This window comes from Lissotriton helveticus, chromosome 5_1, assembly GCF_964261635.1.
Source record: "Lissotriton helveticus chromosome 5_1, aLisHel1.1, whole genome shotgun sequence".
Classification (NCBI taxonomy): domain Eukaryota; kingdom Metazoa; phylum Chordata; class Amphibia; order Caudata; family Salamandridae; genus Lissotriton; species Lissotriton helveticus.
In genome coordinates, this window is record NC_136065.1 from 2068595662 (window position 1) to 2068616186 (window position 20525).

The 20525-nt window shown below is 49.1% G+C and overlaps 1 protein-coding gene across 1 annotated transcript in view; it reads left to right on the top strand.

Annotated features, from left to right (window-relative positions):
* The first annotated feature begins 409 nt into the window (after positions 1 to 409).
* The window catches only part of LOC144756303 (uncharacterized), a 73182-nt gene continuing 53066 nt past the window's right edge, over positions 410 to 20525 (top strand). The window contains exon 1 of the mRNA XM_078646000.1: positions 410 to 925. Within this exon, the coding sequence (XP_078502126.1) occupies positions 874 to 925 (52 nt within the window). The 5' untranslated portion in view covers positions 410 to 873. The remainder of the gene's footprint in view (positions 926 to 20525) is intronic.

A 20525-nucleotide genomic window follows, 5' to 3' on the forward strand; every position in this document is an offset into this window, starting at 1 on the left:
GGGTTGTAGTTGCGTGGCTGTGATTGGAGCCAGGGAGATTATCGGGGTGAGAGTGAGTCCTGGGGTAGGGTCAGGGCTGGGGTTTGAATGGGTGAGTGTTGTGGTTTAGATATGGGTTGTGGAAGAGTAGCATTGGCCATTGAGGTTAAAGTGAGTTAAAAAGCACCGTTGCTCAGCGCCCCCACCACACACACCCCTCCCTCGTTGTATTGTGGATGGTGGTTGGGTGGGTTCTCCTCTCTGGAGATGCCATTGTGTGTTTTTGTATCCCGGCTTATTTCCAGGCTGCTCTGCTGAAAAAAACCTTAAACGAAACCGAAACCGAAACCGTAGCCCAGGCGGCACCACGTGCGTGCCTCCCCCTGCCCTGGTGTGAGGGAGGGGGTGGTTCCTCTACGGGGGCGCGGGTATAACTGTGCACAGCTGTCCCCGGAGATAGAAGCGCTCTGGACTCCGCTGCTGGACTGACTGCGCCCCGAAATCCTTGCTGACATCGATACTGCCCCCCAGCTCGAAAGGCTATGACCATAGATTCTGATTTCTCCCCAGGGAAAATTAAGAACCCCAGATCACCGCTATAACACTGATTTCAACAGCCCCCCTCCCCCGCGCACCCCCTGATTTAAGGAGGGCCCCCCCGCTTTCAGGCCCCACTTGATTATTGCATGTGTGCGTTCCCACGTTCACTTACTACACCCCACTCTTTTTGAGACTGCACCCCTGATCTGAAGACTGAACCCCTGATTTTGTGACTGCCCTCTGATTTCCAGAGTGCGCCCCGGTCACTGCCCGCAGCCCCAGGCGGGTGACCCCTCCAGTGCTCTCGGCCTCTTCAGTCCCGCTCCTGGGGGACATCCGGACCCGAAGCCGAGGATGGACCGGGGGCTTCTGGTCGGGCTCTGCCTCCTCTGCTGCCTCTCAGCTGGTAAGTGGGGTTCCCCCCGCAAACGGGGTGCTTTGTGAGCTGAAGCCCGGTAGTAAGGTGGCGGGGAAAGTGGGAAAAGGAGAAAATAGTTAACAGGTTGAAGAGGCCGGGAATAAATCACTGAGCGACTCTTTCTTTTATTTCCTCGGTTTTATTTCCTTTCTTTATTTTTCATTTTTTCACATTTCTTCTTTCTCTTTGTTCCTTTCGAGTCTTTCCTCTATTATTCACTCAAAAAAAACTAAACTTTGGTTCTTGTTTTTAATACGTTTCAGCGCTCCTTCGTGTTTCTTTTCTTACCCGTGATACTATTTTCCCATTCATGCACAAGGCCCCTTTGCTGGACTGTCCGTGCACGTCGGCCTTTGCTGCCTGGGGCTGCACCCCTTGCCTCCTGAAGTGGTGACAGAGGCGCGCTACAGGGGGTGCTCAGGATCTGCACCTGGGGGTGGCATTACTCATACGGGAGACTTGGCACCAGTGGTGGCTGGTGACATTTGAAAGTGGTGAGGCATAAACTTTCCGTCGCAGTGCACCATGGCGAGCCAGCATGAACATCTTAAGGGTATTAGGGGGGGTTCTTACCCCGACAAAGTTTTGAAAAAAGAGTGGGTAAATGGTGCACTTTCATGCAAATTTGAGAAGTAAGAAGGTTAATAAATCAATTGTGAAAGGGCAGTTATTACATTAATAAAGGGATGTCATAGAACAACATGTAGATACTGCCACACAGTTGGTTCTTATAAAAATGGGTCTAATTGGTGAAAATTATATTCAGTCAGGTCAATGGGGGACAGCATGTAATATTGCAATAATTCAGGGTCTGCCACGTGACCTAGGAGCTATATATTCCAAAGCGGAAAATCATCTGCATATAAAAATGTGCCAAATACAGCAAGCATTTGCACTGCAATAGGTCTGGTATTTGTGAGAGTTAGTGCTATTGGTGCGGTAAATGACAATGTCTTTTACCTATGTATTTTGGTTTGGAGTGTAGTGGATGTATGAACAGAGATGCAGCTACAGCACTGTGTAGAGGACTTAGGGGCCGATTACGATGAAGGGACCACCCGCCATAGGTGCGGCGGTCCCGCTATACAAATTAGGATGCGCTCGCCTCACTGGCAGGCGCATCCTGTGACAGGCACCGTGCGGTGCCTGCCACCTTGTACATGCAAATGCATGGGGGTACCATAGGTACCCACCATGTGCAGCACTCCCCACCCCGCCACCCACCCAGGGGCCCGCAACAAGCCCCAAAGGCATTCCCCGCCTGTCCTTTTGCGGCGGGATCTCCGTCGAAAAAGACAGGCATCGTAATGCCCACGGCGGTTCCTGCACAGCACTGCTGTCATTGCCCCATTGTACCGTGTCCCGCAAGGCGGGCGGAAAAGGACCGTCTTGCGGGACTAAGGCGGGCGGTCTCTCTGTCCGCCGCGGTACCATTCCCATTCCCACCGCCATCCTAATTTGGTGGTGGGAATATTCAGGTTGATGGCCGGCGGTCCTCACCGCCGACGCGGCGGTTGCGGACCGCCCGCCATCGTAATCGGCCCCATAGAATGAGGAATTATCACTGGGACCAGAGAAGCAGCTGCAGCACTGTCTGGAGGATTACGAATGAGGAATTATAGACGGGATCAGAAAAGCAGCTAGCAGCACTGGTTAGAGGACTTAAAATGGGGGAGTTACTGACAGGACCTAAGAAGCAGCTGCTGGTAAATTACTTAATCTCCCGGCCTTTGAAAAAAAATTAGCCCCAAAAAATAATGTGTATTTGTGTAATGTAACCGGTGCATATGTAGATACCTCTGGGTCAAGTTTGCACTAAATAAAACTGAAAAAGTAATCAGTACACTTTAGTTCAGCATCTCTCCTCTCAGCCCGAGAACCATATTTTCTTATGTTTCAAGTTACTTATATGTAACATTAGTTTTTCAGCTTGTAGATATTCTAGATTCATATTGTTCATCCACCTCCACTAAATATGAATACAGGAAAGCAGGTCCAAACGCCCTGGCAAACTACATTCGACACACATATATTTATAAAAGGTGCATGCAGGCAAAAACATAAATGGAAATCTTAAAAATGTAGAATGATACTTCAAATGAGGATGAGGTGCACAAAGGTATGTGCAGGAGGTATGTGGGGCTGGTAAGCCTGCAAGGCCACTGAGCCCGTCCTAGAGCTCGGATTGCCTCCTGCCATGGCTGCATGGAAACCTGATCTGCTGCTGGAGCAGCGCAGCCTCCTGCTGCCCCTCCCCTTCGCCACCAGCTCTGATCGTGTGGCATGTCTTGTCTGCCTATTATTACCCCCGCCCTCACCCACACAGTGCACCAGGGTTATGTTTTGGGGCTAGACTTGTCCAACTGATGATGTCGGGCGGATTGCCCCCGCCAGGCTGGCAGGGGCAATCCGCCCGACATCCACACTCGTTTCCCCCCCCCGCCATATTAGTATGGCGGGGGAGACCTCGGCGGACGGAAAGACCGTCCGCCGCTTTTCCGCCCCAGTCGCCTTGCGGCCGGGGCGGAAAAGGAATAATATTGTGGCGGTGTCTATCAGACACCGCCAGCCATATTATGATGGGCATTTTCCAATGCCTTTCCGTGGCTCAATGCTGCCATGGAAAGGCATGCGGAGACTCCCTGCGGGGGCCCGTTGTGGGCCCCCTGGGAGTCCGGGGGGCAGGGGGTGCACATGGGGGTACCTATGGTACTCCCCCGCATTTCAAAGTGCAACATGGCAGGCACCGCGTAGTGCCTGTCATGTTGTGCTTTGAAATGCACAACGTGCATTTTTACCATTGCGGCGGGCGGCACTTTCTGCATCGCCCGCCGCAAAGGTAAAAATACAGGATGCACCCGCCACTGTGGCGGGGGCATCCTAATTGTCAAGGCGGGACCACCGCACCTATGGCAGGCGGTCCCGTTTTGCACTGGGATGGCGGGCGGACTAAGTCCGCCCGCCATCCTAATGGACCCCTAATTGTTCAGTGCGCAGAAAAAACAAAACACAGCAATTAAGAAATACGCACTCCTTAGAACAATAAATAAACCTAATCCCGAACAACTACAAGTGTCAGATGTGCACTATTAACAAAGCCCATCAGGACTGCAACGTCACATGCGGCATCAAAGTCCATCACTGATTATTCAAGTCACCTAAATACCCAAATGCCCTGTTTACACCATTCACTGAGGCCTTTAAGGAAGATGCCTTCGCTGCCTGGAGGAACTGGAGGGGACGATAGGCGTGTGAAGTGAATAAGCAAGCAGCTGCTGGACCCAAAGGGGGGGGGGGGGGCTGGACAGGATTAGGCTGAGGGAGAAGGGCAAATTCAGCACCTCTCTACCAAGCCCTCCATCCTGCACTTGAAATCCCTCACTTCACATGTGGCAGCCCAGGAAGGCACATTCCATTGGGGGACAGGGTGTGGCATAACCCCAGTGCTGCCCACTCTGCCGAATTTGTAATTGGGGAACCATGTTCGGGTCTCGGCGTTGGTTCAACGCCCAGCGATTCTGGGCAAATCACGTTATCTCATGTGACTACAAAAATAAATGTGTCCTTATGTAATGGAACAACTATAGCTAAATATTGTTTAATAGAATTGATTTGCACTTTCCTGAAACCAGTTCCATGTGAGCGGCTTCATAGTAATATGGGATGGGGTGGGGGATTAATATTAAAGCAACATGGAGAGGGTCAGTAGAAAGTAAAAGGAACATGGAGAACGCGAGGGGAGGCAATAGCGACAAACAATTGGCACCGAGCTGAAGTGTTACTTAGAGCTGAGTAATGGGCGCAGCAGGCTCCATGGTAGCTAGAGCCGGAGAGAGCAAAGCCCCAACCCAGCAGGTAGCCAGGAAGGAGGCTCTGTCTGCGCAGCCGCTGCAGCACTTATGAAGCCTGCCAGGGTGAGTCTCCTGTGCTACCAATGCTGTCCTACCGCCGGAGAAGTGGGACCCTCAGCATAGACTGTGTCAGGGGCCGCCCACTCTGCCCTTTCAGCGTCACGGGCTCCTGCACTGCCCTTTAAACACACATGTAACTGTAAAAAAACCCATAAAAATTCCTTTTTAAAAGAAGGCTCGCAGATGCTTTGCTGAGGAAGGGGAGAAAAGTAGAGGAAGCGCTGCAACCACGGGTTGGAGGTGGGGGGGGAGGCATGATAGAGACGGGCGCCAAGCTAAAAAAAAACAACAGAGCATAAATCATGCCACTGAAGTGTTAGTTAGAGGTTAGTGATGGGCACAGCAGGCTCCATGGTAGCACCCAGCAGTTAACCTATGACCCTGCTCGCAGGCAGGTCGCTCCCCACGCTGCTGCACGGCGCTGCCTGCACTGTTTTTGCCTAATCTTGTATTTTTCCCCTGTGCCTAACTTGCTTTCTTGCCCAGAATTGTTTTTATTCCCCCGTGCCTGTACTTGCTTTCTTGCCCAGACTTGTTTTTATTCCCCTGTGCCTGTTCTTGCTTTCTTGCCCAGACTTGTTTTTATTCCCCGGTGCTTGTATTTGCTTTCTTGCCCAGACTTGTTTTTATTCTCCTGTGCCTGTACTTGCTTTCTTGCCCAGACTTGTTTTTATTCCCCGGTGCCTGTGTTTGCTTTCTTGCCAAGACTTGTTTTTATTACCCTGTGCCTGTACTTGCTTTCTTGCCCAGACTTGTTTTGATTCCCCTGTGCCTAACTTGCTTGCTTGCCCAGACTTGTTTTTATTCCTCTGTGCCTGTACTTGTTTTCTTGCCTAAACTTGCTTTTCCTTCCTGTGCCCAGTTCTCCCGTGGCCCCCGCCCATTTTTCCCGCCGCTGCGTCCCTGTGGCCCCGCCCACCTGCAATCCCATTCGCCGCCGCACTCCTGCCTCCCAGCTGCTCCTCCCTCCCACATCCCCTCATATGGAAGCCGCGCAGTGGTGAAAGGAGCGACTATGACCCTGCTCGCAGGCAGGTCGCTCCCCACGCTGCTGCACGGCGCTGCCTGCACGGCGCTGCCTGCACTGTTTTTGCCTAATCTTGTATTTTTCCCCTGTGCCTAACTTGCTTTCTTGCCCAGAATTGTTTTTATTCCCCTGTGCCTGTACTTGCTTTCTTGCCCAGACTTGTTTTTATTCCCCTGTGCCTGTACTTGCTTTCTTGCCCAGACTTGTTTTTATTCCCCTGTGCCTGTACTTGCTTTCTTACCCAGACTTGTTTTGTTTCCCCTGTGCCTAACTTGCTTTCTTGCCCAGACTTGTTTTTATTACTCTGTGCCTGTACTTGTTTTCTTGCCTAAACTTGTTTTTAGGTCTCGCCCTGGAACAGGGACAGAGACTCTATAGCTGTCTGATGCCGGGGAATGAGGGACACAAAACTGGCACGATTTTTAGCAGTCGGATTTGGCTGCGCGAACGCGCACGTTCCGTCCTGCGCCGCCCTCCCAGCCTACTGCGCATGCGCCGCCCTCCCAGCCTACCGCGCATGCATGCATGCACACACACAGACACACACACACACACACACACGTCGCAGACAGACACTCGCTCACACACACACCCCCTCCCTCACAGTCACACACACGCACTCCAAGACACATACACACACGCACGCACACACATACACACACATACACAGGCCGCCTCCCCCCCGCGCCTACATGCTCCTCTCCCTCCGCCCGCCCGCCGCTCAGCAACGCACTCACCGGCTTCCTCTCCTCAGCTGCAAGGCCCGGCAGCAGGACTCTTCTTCCCTCCTTCGGCACCGGGGCGCAGGGTAGGCTCCTGCCTGCTCCGGTGCTCCCTGCTCCCAACACGGCTCCAATCGCGGCTCTTCCGTGGGAGGCGGGGTAGGCTCCCGCCCTCCTACTTCCTGTTTCCGGGTGTCGCGCCGGCCTGCCTGACTTCCTGGTCGCAGGCCGGCAGAGTGATGAGGATGTTTGATTTGCGGTATTTATTTATTTAGTTATTTATGCATTTTTATATAGCGCGGACTTTACCCGAAGGCGTACATGGTGCCTCATTACCGTACATTAAATGTGCAGCACACATCCCGAACTCACGAATTTGAAGATGCCCTCGTGTGCGATAATGAAAAAAAAGCAAGTACGGCGATATAGAATATGTCCCCAGGATCACACTGTTTGGTGAATAGGTGAAGCCAGCATTGATTCTAGGTTTTCTAGATTCACGTTGTGCGACTCGGCCATTAGATTGGTATCTCTTTTCCCTGTTTTACATTAAAGGTAAATTATCTATCTTTATTTCTTGGCGCTTGAGGTTTGAGCGTGGGAGGCAGGCAGGAGCCACGTGGAACGTTGGCTCCCTTTGGGCTCGAGGGTCCCATTAGTACCTCGAGCCCAGGCAGAGCCAGTGATCTGGCTCGCCGCTGCAATGTATGCTCTTGCATGTCTGTGTCTGAAATACCACAATACAGTTTACGCTGCTATGTATGCTTGCCAGCCAACAATGCGCGCAAGTAGTTGTGTGCCCTGCATTGTGTGTGCCACAATTCCGTATTCCCTGATATTTGTGTGTGTCTGACAGACTAAAAGGCGCCCACGTGTGTCTGTGTGCTGGTTTACGTGAAACCTATAGTGTGCGCCCAAGATACCATGTGCTCTTGAGACTTATGTTTCAAGATAAGGTGTGCCTAGGGTAGGAATTTTGGGTGTGTGCCAGGTGAATTTTGGGTGTGTAACAGATATAAGGAAGTTATCTGGTGTTTGTTCCAGGATACAATGTGCTGTAAGGTCTGCATACAGTGAGCCCCGTTTCTCATCAAAATAAACAGCGTCCTTTCGTGGGTGGTTTGCTTTCGCCAGGATATTTTGTCCTATTCTTACAATGTTCAGGGGGGATGCTCGTGTGTATATAGCCTGTATAAATGTGTTTAAATGCCAGAATTTAGAGTTCCCTGGGTGTGTACCAGAGTACACAAAATATCCTGAGGGGGCGATGGCTTGGTGTAGTGTGCCTGGGTCGAGTGGACCCTGACATGTGTATATATTTTGTGTGTTATCGGGATGCAGCGTGCCCTGAAGTTGTGTACCAGGATGCAGTACAGCAAGGGATGTCTGTATATATGACAGTACACGGTGCGCACCAGTGTGTGTCAGAAACCGTTGTGCTCCAGGCATGTGTAAGGATAGTACACGCACAGCGTAATTCGGGGGGGGGGGGTGGTGGTGTGTGTTTGTGATATATTATTTACATGGTGCTTCGCTAGAATTGCCTCTGCCTGGGATATCAGCGCCACAATCTGGTCCTCTGGATCGTGTGCCAGGATGCTGCTGACCCCTGGAGTGGGATTGATGCTCTGTGCCAGGATGTTGCGTACCTGTGATTGTGTCCCAAGATGCTGTGTGCCCTGGAAGTGTTGGTACTAGGCTCCGATTCCTTTCGAGGTAACCTTTTGGTGTTCTTTGTCGTCACCAGGGTCGGAGTGTGACAGAAAATAGGCCCGGGCACCAATTAGCGGACCAAATAGCGCATCAGATAACTAAAAAAACAGTGAGCCACACATCATATATGTTCTTTGCAAGGTATCTATGCATTTGCTGCATGCAATGTTTACTGGTAATTCCAGGGAAATCAATGGTCCGTAAAACCCAGCCCGGAAGACCGTAAAACAGGCCCAGTGACCGGCCCATATCTTATCAGACCTGCCCCTGGTCACTGCCTGATGCCCTATAAGTCAGTCGGACCTTGGGTGTCGCCCTCAGCCAATGCCCCGCTCCCATCTACCAGTTAGCAATAAAGTGCCCTTTGCCACTTGCGCAACTCTCCTTTGCCTTTGCTGTTTAATTAATGACAATACAGGCAGCAGGTAAAACGGCAGCAGGTTACCTGCGCCCGAAAACCTACACAAACAAGCCCCAGACACAGGAACGGTAACCCGGAGTGTGAACTGCGGACCCCCCTCAGTATTAATATCGCGTTTTACTTTGAGAGAGCCTGAAGTTTGTTACGTCACATTGTGCTTGTTTGTGAGGCACACAACGCCCACCTCCAGTGTGAGGCCCGGCGTCCAGCATGCAGATGTTTTACATCAGTTTTTTGGGTCTCGCTGGCAATGCATCCGCAAGGATGCATTTGTCCAGCTGGAGAAGGACGGACCAGAGGGTGCACAAGCTTTTCTTGCTGGATTCGTGTGCGCGAACGCGCACGTCGCGTCCCCGCCGTACACATGCGCGCGCAGACAGACACTCGCTCACGCACACACACCCCCTCCCCCACAGTCACACACACGCACTCCAAGACACATACACACACACACGCACGCACACACACACACATACACAGCCCGCCCCCCCGCACGCGCGCACACACATGCTCTCCCCCCCCCCCCGCTCAGCAACCCACTCACCAGCTTCCTTCGTGCGACGGCTCTCCTCAGCTGCAGGGCCCGGCAGCAGGACTCTTCTTCCCTCCTTCGGCACCGGGGCGCAGGGTAGGCTCCTGCCTGCTCCGGTGCTCCAAACACGGCTCCAATCGCGGCTCTTCCGTGGGAGGCGGGGTAGGCTCCCGCCCTCCTACTTCCTGTTTCCGGTTGTCGCGCCGGCCTGCCTGACTTCCTGGTCGCAGGCCGGCAGAGTGACGAGGATGTTTGATTTGCGGTATTTATTTATTTAGTTATTTATGCATTTTTATATAGCGCAGACTTTACCCGAAGGCGGTATTCATTTATTCATTTATTCATGTATTTATGCATTTTTATATAGCGCGGACTTTACCCGAAGGCGGTATTTATTTATTCATGTATTTATGCATTTTTATATAGCGCGGACTTTACCTGAAGGCGTCGGAGGCTTCACAACAGGAACAGAAATGAAACATAATGAGAAACATTACAAAAGAACAGGTTGCAAAAACATACGTTACTTACATAAGGTAATAGTGACAATTGTGAGCAAACAAAATACATGAGGTAGTAAAAACTATGAGCAACCAAAAATACATGAGGTAGTAAAGGTAATAGTGACAATCGTGAGCAAACAAAATACTTAAGTAAAAATTGTGAGCAACCAAAATACATGAGGTAGTCAAAAGTGCACAAGAGGAAATGAAAGTGACAAGTGTGCAGTTATAAGAGAAAACAGAGTATGATTAGAGGTATAGTCCTGCAATAAGTGCTAGACACTCAGGCTCAGGAACAAGCGTTACACGGGCAAGGTGGCACTTGTGCAAGTATCAAAGGTAAAGACATGTGAGAGGTAGCAGCCGTGCGTTGCAAGGGCAGAGTGGTGTGTGCATGTTACAAAAGGGCACCGAACACCAGTACATGGAAAATACTGCAAAAAGGCAGACCCTCCAATCACAGGCATACACTGGGAAGGCACTTCCATGGTCATGGAAAGTAGAAATTATCAATAGTGGGAAGTCTTCCTCACAATAGCAAGAGGACGTGAATTACTTTTGGAGGTGTCTCTGGAGGAGGAGAACTTTGAGGTCCCTTTTGAAGGCCTGGGAGGAGGCGGTGGTCCGGAGCTTTTTTTTGTCCTCTCGCGGTTTGTAAATACAAAACATATTGCATTACAAATGCTATAGGTATCACATTTGCGAAAGTTATAACTATTGGCATTGTAAATGACGAAGCTATTAATTTAGCTATTTAAAAAAAAAGAAAGATAAATAAAAACTTTGCCATTTACAATACCAATAGCTCAAACTTTCCTAATGCGAGACCTATTGCATTGCAAATGCTTGTTCCTTCCTGTGCCCAGTTCTCCCGTGGCCCCCGCCCATTTTTCCCGCCGCTGCGTCCCTGTGGCCCTGCCCACATGCAATCCCATTCACCGCCCGCTCCCGCCTCCCAGCTGCTCCTCCCTCCCACATCCCCTCATATGGAAGACTCGACGCGGCCGCACTGCTGGCACACCTAAGGGCAAGCCCGTCTGCGCCTGTCCGTGCCTGGACCGCGCCCAGCACCAGGTCCGCTGGACACCACGAACACCACGATGCCCGACACCGCTACGATGCCAGTACCCTCCACGCACTCAACACCGGACGATCACACACCTGCTTCCTGGCCACCCCAAAGCGCACCCACGGAGCTTTCACCTACCGGAACTGCAGCTCACAAGCATCCACCCCACCATGCTGCCGACCAGGAAAGAACCCAACCACCTCAGATGCATCCTTCTCAACACCCGCTCCGCCCGAAAACATGCCATTGAACTCTGGGACCTACTCGACTCAACCCCCCCAGACGTAGCCCGACATAGCCATAGCTGTCCCGGAAGGCTACAAGATCACCCGCAAGGACTGCACCAACAAAGCGGGAGGAGGAATCGCCTTCGTCCACAGGAACACTCTCAGAGTCTCGACCAACACCGACGACACCCTCAGCATCGCCGAACACCTGAACTTCCAGATCCACACCGACCCCAACACCACCCTCAGAGGAACCCTCATCTACAGACTGCCCGGACACCGACCACAGTTCAGCGACTCCATCGCCGACTTCGTCAGCACACATACCCTCGCCTCCACGGACTACATCCTCCTCGGGGACCTGAACTTCCACCTCGAGAACAATGACGACACCAACTCCATCACCCTGATCGACAACCTAGCCAACCTCGGACTCAGACAACTCGTCACAACACCCACCCACTCCGCCGGTCACACGCTTGACCCCATCTTCTCCGCAAGCCCCCACTTCTCCTTCAACCATATCACCAAACTCCACTGGACCGACCACCGCTGCATCCACTTCACCTTCAAGAAACCCACCACGCATCACCGCACCCAACAGATGCCTCACCGCTGCTGGAGCAAAGTCACTGAAGACCAGCTAACCACCAAACTCGCCCAGAGCCCACCCGCCGACCATACCGACCCCGACACCGCCGCCCGCAACCTCAGACAGTGGATCAACGACTGCGCCAACACCCTCGCCCTGATCAAGAAACCCTCCAACAATCATACCAACAAGAAAGCCAGGTGGTTCACTGAAGACCTCCAGGCCTCCAAGCAAACCTGCCGAAAGCTGGAGAAGATCTGGCCCTGTGAACGAACACCGGACAGCCACGCCGTCCACAAGAATGCCACCCGCAGACACCATCACCTCATCAGATCCGCCAAAAGGGCCTCCTTCAAAGACCGCCTATACAACAACGCGCACAACAGAAAAGAGCTCTTTAACATCGTGAAGGAACTCTCCAACCCCAGATCCAACACCAACGACATCCCACCCTCGAAAGAGCTGTGCGACTCGCTGGCCACCTTCTTCCACGGCAAGATCACAGACATCCACGACAGTTTCAACACCACGACCGCCCCGACACAATAGCACATGTATACAATAGCACAATTGAAACTCGTCGATAAGCGACGTCTGTCTTCTCTGTTTATGATTCTGAAATATACACTACGCTCAAAATTCAGGACACGGTTGATTTTTCCATTCGCGTTACTATTTTTCATCTCATCATTTGAGCAAAATACTGGAACTTTCTGAACGCACACCGGTTGATCGTCATATATTTTTATCCGTACGTATCATCCATACTGTCAGTAGGACAGTCTTTCTGACGTGTTCTTGGCTTGCACCACGTGACACACCACAACAAGGATTTGACCACAACTAGAATCCGTAGTCGATCTGGCATTTGGGGCCTTGAACAAGACGCAAACAGAGGAGTTACATTTCACAATTCCGGTAAGAACACTGTTCTGTTCGTCTATTGATTGACTAATAGTTCCCTTGATTCTTAAAAACTTTTGTTCTTTTTTCTTGTAAGACTGATTTCGTACTGGTACTGAAGTATACAATGTCAATCAACCCGCCGACCAGCTGCTCATGCTAAAGACTGACACGAGTTATTAGGTGAGCACTCATTTTGAGTATAGCACTTTTCCGTGCATTGGAGAACCAATTTCATTCACTTGTTTTCATCTCCATATTACAGATTGATTTTGATCTCGTGTTAGTACTGAGGCTTGCAATGTCAATCAACCCGCCGGCCAGCTGTTCATCCTAAAGACTGTCACAAGTTATTAGGTGAGCACTCATTTCGAGTTCAGCACTTTCTCCGTGCATTAGAGAACCAACTCCACTCGTTTTTATTTCCGTATTACAGATTGATTATGGCACTTTCATCGTATTCTCTTACTGTGGAATGTTGGGTTCTTAATCATCAGGTGAGCACATTGACACTGACGGCTGGTCTCTCGTGATAACGCTCAGATGGTGACAGAGTAGTCATTTTGTTTTTTCATTTTTTTCAGTAACTTCGGACTCCTCAATATTTCATTGACTGATCGCTTATTTTTTTGCTACTACCTTCTTTTGGTAAGCACATGAGTTTACTAAGACTTCATTATGCTCATATACATTCTTGTATATTGTCCTTCAACTTGTGAATCTTGTTTTCAGATCACATCCATGCACTGCTTGAATGTATCGTTGTGAAACGTGTAAAGATTGTTGATCTTAAGGTATGTAAATGTCGGATTTTGACGCCAAACCTTATCTTCAGGTATTATCCTATGACCAACATTGTTTCATATTTCTTGCAGTTCGCGGCAGCAATAATTAAGATATCTTGCAGTAAGTTTTGAGTCAGCACTATTAGTCCTTTCACTGGGGTGATGGTTTTTTCACAAACAATGTAGCATGCTGCTTTGGTCATTTATGCTGATTACTAACATATAGAAGAAATTGACTTTGTGCAACAAATGAATTTGTTTTCTTTTAATTTTTTCTTTCACAGATAACCCCTGAAGAAGGGACTTGGTTCCGAAATGCATAGGGTTGGATTGTTACTTTTAAATTGAAGCACTTATTTAAGTTCATATCAGCTTTAATGTATGAAAACAAGCTGTATTCACTATAATCAGATGTATGATTAAGATATTCATGTATCCCCCCAAAAAATCTCTTTGTTGAAATTGATTTGTATAACGGTCTTCATTAAATATTGAACATATCGCATATGACAATTGTCATGGTTGTTGCATGTTAGAGTCCTAGTTGCCTGAGAAGGGGCTAGGCCCCTTACACTACACACCACATCTTCAACAAAGCCAGCACATCCATCGCACCCCATCTCCGGAAAGTCATCAACACCTCCTTCGAGACAGCAACCTTCCCGGAGAGCTGGAAGCACGCCGAGATCAACGCCTTACTCAAGAAACTCAAGGCGGACCCCAAGGACCTCAAGAACGTCCGGCCCATCTCCCTGCTCCCGGCAAAGGTCATCGAGAAGACCGTCAACGAACAACTGACCCGCTACCTCGAGGAGAACAACATCCTGGACCCTTCCCAGTCCGGGTTCCGCAGCAACCACAGCACCGAGACTGCCCTCATCGCCACCACCAATGACATCAAGTCCCTGCTGGACAACGGAGAAACGGCAGCCCTCATCCTCCTGAACCTGTCAGCCGCCTTCGACACGGTCTGTCACCACACACTACGAACACGCCTCCACAATGCTGGGATCCAAGAGAAGGCCCTGGACTGGACCACCTTCTTCCTCTCAGGCAGAACACAGAGTGTCCGCCTTCCCCCCTTCCGCTCCAAAGCCACCAAGATCATCTGCGGCGTACCCCAGGGCTCATCCCTCAGCCCAACTCTGTTTAACATCTACATGGCACCGCTCGCCCACGTCGCCCGTCGGCATGACCTTGACATCCTCTCCTACGCTGATGACACCCAGCTGATACTCTCCCTCACCGCCAAAACCAACCTTCATGAAGGAATGAAGGCCGTTGCTGAATGGATGAGGAACAGTCGACTGAAGCTGAACTCAGTCAAGATGGAGGTCCTCATCCTCGGATCAAACCCTTCGGCCTGGGACGACTTCTGGTGGTCGACCGCACTGGGAACCGCTCCAACACCCACCGACCACGCACGCAACCTAGGGGTCATCCTCGACTCCACCCTCTCCATGACTAAACAGGTCAACGCCGTCTCCTCCTCAGGCTTCAACACCCTCCGCATGCTCCGTAGGATCTACAAGTGGATCGCCCTGAAACGAGAAGAAGAGTCACCCAGGCCCTTGTCAGCAGCAGGTTGGACTATGGAAACGCCCTCTACACAGGAGCCTCGGCCAAACTCCTGAGATGGCTCCAACGCATCCAGAACGCCTCTGCACGCCTGATCCTCGATCTCCCTCACCGCAGCCACATCACAACCCACCTGAGAGACCTGCACTGGCTCCCGGTCAACAAGAGGATAACCTTCAAGCTCCTCACCCACGCACACAAGGCACTCCACAACACCGGACCAACGTACCTCAACAGACGACTCAGCTTCTACACCCCCACGCGCCAGCTCCGCTCCGCCAACCTCGCCCTCGCTACAGTCCCCCGCTTCCGCAGAGCGACCTCAGGCAGCAGATCGTTCTCCCACCTTGCCGCCAAGACCTGGAACACACTCCCAATCCACCTACGTCAGACCCAAGACCTGCTGACATTCAGAAAACTCCTCAAGACCTGGCTTTTCGAGCAGTAGCAGCATTCCCCACCCCAGCGTCTTGAGACCCTCACGGGTGAGTAGTGCTCTTGACAAATGATATGATATGATTGATTGATTAAGTGGGCGGCCGGTTGATTAAAGAAAATACGGCACAAGGACCTTGCTGAAACGGCCGGCATGTTGCACAGCATTTCTCCCACACAGCCTCTTAGGAGGTGCTGTGAAATACAGGCAGCGGGAAGGCAAGCTTCACCAGAAGTATTAGTTAGAGGTTAGTGATGGGAATGGCAGGCTCCATGGTAGCACCCAGTAGATAAGTGTGCGCCGTGTTGATTAAAGAAAATGCGGCACACAGTCCAGTTTAAGTCACAGACCCAAAAAGGTGGTATACAAATGTTAGAGGCAGGACCTCATTAGAGTATCAAGGGTGGCAGATATAGCAGGTTACATTGTGGTCACAACGAGCATTGTAACAAGCACATCAGAAGCACGAACAGCAGCTATGTTAAGAGTGTGCCTGCACCAGAGACACCGGGGCCACAGAGCCGATATGTCAGAAAGGGTCTAAATAGAGTGCTTAACTGTTCCGTTTCAATGCATGGTTAGGAATAACAATAATAGAGTTGCACGTGAGCGCGTTCCGGGTTGCACAACTTACAAAACAAGCATTTGTTATTGTTAAAGGAGTAGTGCGGCGCTGCAGACGAAAACAGTAGTTAGGTACCGCTGCTTCCGGACTACACGGAAGTCAGTATCCCATCAACAGCCAGTGAAAACCAAGTCAACAGGAGCTCTGCCAACCTTAAACAAATGGCAAGCAGCAACAGAAATGACCCGTCAATAGGCAGCGTTTCACCCAATATACTAATTACGTGATGCCTCGTAACGGCAGCGCATGCGCTGCCCTATACAAGGCCTACAAATGGATGCAAAGGGGTGGATCATTGGTGCCACAGAAAATGCACTGCCGGCCTGATACAGTTTGCCTAGTTGCATCTCAAAAGCTGGAAACTTTGTGCCAGTATCTAATGCCAAACATTTTTCATGTGCATTAATAACGTGGTTTGCTCCTAATAGTACGATGATATACCAGCATAAGCATACCACAGAACAGTCCATGTGACATCACAGACCGAACGGTCACTGATGCTCATTGTGACAGAAGACAGCTCACTGTGCCAATCAGCCACTCAAGCTGCCTGCTTTGCAGTTTGTGATGCAATGACAGGTGCAGGTAACCAAATATGCATGTTCCAGTTTTCACACAATATTAGCATTCAGTAACTACTCATACTACTATGAAGCCAGCACCCACACTGCTAAAATTAGAAAAACAAAGATTGCTATTGCAGATTCTGCAATTGAACATGTGTAGTAAATAACACTGATTACACATTTTTTTAATATATATATCTTTATTGCTTGATTAAGTAAAATCATTGCAATCACAACATCTTACAACTCCAAGAAAAACACATTTAGATTACAAACAAAACATCTTCTCATCACAAAATAATAAAAAAGCTGCCTCATAGATACAATTTAAAAACATATCAGTAAACCCAAATCTAACCACCTTACATCCTTAATCACAGGATATTATTGCACATTTCACATTTTAAAGTGGCGGCGTGCATTGCATATTATTTCCATGTATATAACGGAAAAATATTCGAACAAATAACCATTCATTTCACTAATAGTAAAGCGCAGAAGTGACGAAAGCAAAGAAGTTTCTATTATACATGTCTTGCACCCATTCCCTTTCAAAGTGCTAATGTGTAATAATTGCAATGACCATCATATCAAAACAACAAAAGTGCATCAATTTACTGCAATGGTAACCCGGCTATTGTTAAATTTCAAATGAATACCCTCACAACAAAAGTTAATAGGTGATAACATTCATGAGCCGGTTAAAACTGTTAGTCACCAGAGCCTTAAAAATAGTGGAGATCTGCCATATTATATTAGATATTTTTCAACTGCCTTTAAAAATGTTACCAGTTGACATAGTAATGGAACCTATTTACCAGACAATGACATGATTAATGCCTGTCGAGCAGATCTCACGCCACTCATCCAAAAGTAAGGTCTCGAAAATAAATGTCTAAGATTAATCAACTTGGAGCATACACATACTATATGTACAAGAGTTTCCTGTGGCCATCCACAAAAATCTACAGTTGGATTCGGCCACTGCTTGAGCCAAGATTGAGTGCCCTACTTTATTGGGTTTATTCCCATACGTAACCTTAAAAATGTTTTTTTAAAACTTTGCAGAAAAGAAAACTTTCATATACGGCTGAACACGCAGGGATTTGTATGAATTAATCACATACCATGCATCATTTTCTCAGCTAATGCATTTTATCCAATTTAAACAATTCAGCTTTAATATGCTTTTTTTAAAGCAACTTATAATTGGGCATTTTCAAATCTCGCAGTGCCGATATCTTGTAGGGAAGTTAAAATATAAGATATCGATTTAGCCGCATAGACAGACTTTGATTACACAAATTGATTCTGTTGGTACTATTTATTTTGGGGAACATCCTTTACAACGCAACCGCTACAACGCGGTTGCGTTACGATGCAGCTTTAACAACAAAAGTCGTTACAACAACTTTCGCTGGAGGGCGCTCTAGGATAGGGGATAGTTTAATTTACTATCCAACACCTTCCCTACTATCCACGGGGACTGGTGTTGGAATAGTAAATTAAACAATTCACTATCAGCGCCCCCCAACGCAAGTCGTTGTAACAACTTGCATTGTTAAAACTGCGTCGTAAAGGGACGCGTTGTAACGGTACGCGTTGCACCGTCATACATCCATTTATTTTGCACTGCATGCACTCATTCGTAAAGGAATACACACAGAGACATCCCTGCATATGTAAACAATTGAATTTATGCACTTGTATTCTTCATATGCCCAACAAACGAGGATACAGACGCACAGGTACATTTCAGAGCATAGATGCTGGGACGCTTCCCTGTAGAAGGTTATTGAAACAACTTAACAAAATAACTTAATAAACTTGAGAGTGAACATGTTGTGTTTTGCTATCAATCTTGAATTCTATTTGTCTACTTTGTTACACAACACTTGCTGCTGCAGATATGATCTTTAGTAACACTATCCAAAAGAAAACATATGTTACATTTAATCAAAGGCACTTATCCTATGTAAAGGCCTTGGGCTGATGAAAGGATGAAGTACTGAAAGCTGGGCGCAGAACTCGACAGTGATCTGTAAGCTGTCTGCACAATTGCATCAGTATTAAATTTCGTGATTGTCTTTCTTATTAAACATTCTTTTGACATTACCAAACTTCCTTCTCTGCCCTCTGCACCCGCCAGTGCCAGCACAGTCAAATACATGCACACAGGCCCAGCTTTGGAAGCAAACGCACACCTATGCACACACAAACATGTAGACTTCCTCAGACACACAATGGAGAAATACACAAACAACAGACACATTACCACACTTCAGCACATGGATGCAGAAGGGCCTGTCCTTTCTAGTGAGCACTAAGTGCTCTGTGGAGCCTGGGCCAATACTAAGGCACAGGGGCAAAGCTCAGTCAATAATGTTAGGTGGGCCCTGAAGAAGTGGCAGTTCGGGGCGTGGCTAGCGGCCGCAGAAAACGGCCGCTGACTAGAGAGGCTCTGTAGCTCCACCACCATCCCCGCAGATCGACTCATTAATCTGCGGGTGCAAACGCCTTGATAGTTGTGGGCAGAGCGGCAAAAGAAATACAGAATCGGCCTGGTATATGCTGACCACTAGTTATAGTGCGCCCCTTGTACCATTCCAAACAACCCTTACTGATGATTAGGTTAAAGACAACCTTTAAAGAAAGCTATCTTAGTGATAGCTGTGGAGAGCAGCCTTCAGGCTAAGTCTCGAAGGAATATAAAGCAGCTTGTTTTACCAATCTATAACCCCCTAAATGACCAAATAAAAGGAGAACCACACAAGGTATATATGTAAAATATATGTATTTATTACTAAATACTCTCTACTAACCTCTTTATGAGATTAGAGAACAAAGCACACAATATTAAATCACTAGAACGACAGTAAATAGCACAATACACAGTGGGCCCGAGGGGGTGACCAAACCATATACTAAGAAAGTGGTATAACAACCACGACTTCACTAGACGCAGTGCCTAGAGCATGTAGAATCGCTGGGACCCAAGAAACCACCTAAGGTAGTGACACAGAGGACCCATGGAGGACGGTTGCAGTGTGAGAACACAGGCGCGAGCTCCGTACAACTCTGTAGGAAAGTCGCGGTTTGAATTTTAAAGTTTAAGGATACTTAGGAGAGGACTTTGAGCAAACCCTTTCAAACTTAGAAACAACCATGTGAGCACTGGAGTACTCGTGTTACCTAACCCAGGGAAGCCGGGTGCATCGGTGTCAGGAATCTTCGTTGTTTTCAATGGCGTGATGCTGCAAAGTACTGCTGCCGTGAACAGCAAAAGTGTCCGGTGTGAACCAAGCCTGGATCGAAGCTGAGAAGAACCTGAAAGCAGAGGGGACAGAGTCTAGGTCACTTGCCAGTGACCAGGACTCGGTAGAGGAATGCCCACTGATGTCGGGTGCTTCAGGTGAGAAGAGGTGAAACTTGACTCTGCAGCCACGGTGGCCAGGAGACATTGAGGACAACCGAAAGTCCGAAGATGAGCTGTCCCACAAAGGATGTCGAGTGCTGAAGGGTCAGTGTCCGGATTGAACATCAACACGCCTTTGCAACTGCAAGCCATGCGGTCAGAAAAAAGATGCTTTAGTGAGGATCAGCAAGGTCCTGGGGACTCCCCAAGTGATGGAGAGTCAGGTTACGTCTGGAGCATCCAGGTAAGCCCACTGAAAGTTAAAGTTGCCTTCACAGGCCAATGGACCAGGGATCGCAAAGGGACCTCGAGAGGAATCACTAAATACTAGCCCATGTTAAAATCGTGGAGTGTAGGCTGGTAATCGTAGGTGGAATCACTGCTCGGGGTCTGGACTACAAGTAGCCCAAAGCACTGCCTCAGGGGTTGCTGGAAAGCAGATGCTTCTGCAAATGGACACGGTGGACAGGGGTTCGAGGTGCACGGTCCCCACGAGGGATACAGGTCTCAGGTTTGCTGAGCACACTAGTCAACCTCAGGGACACTTGGAAACCCACCTCCTG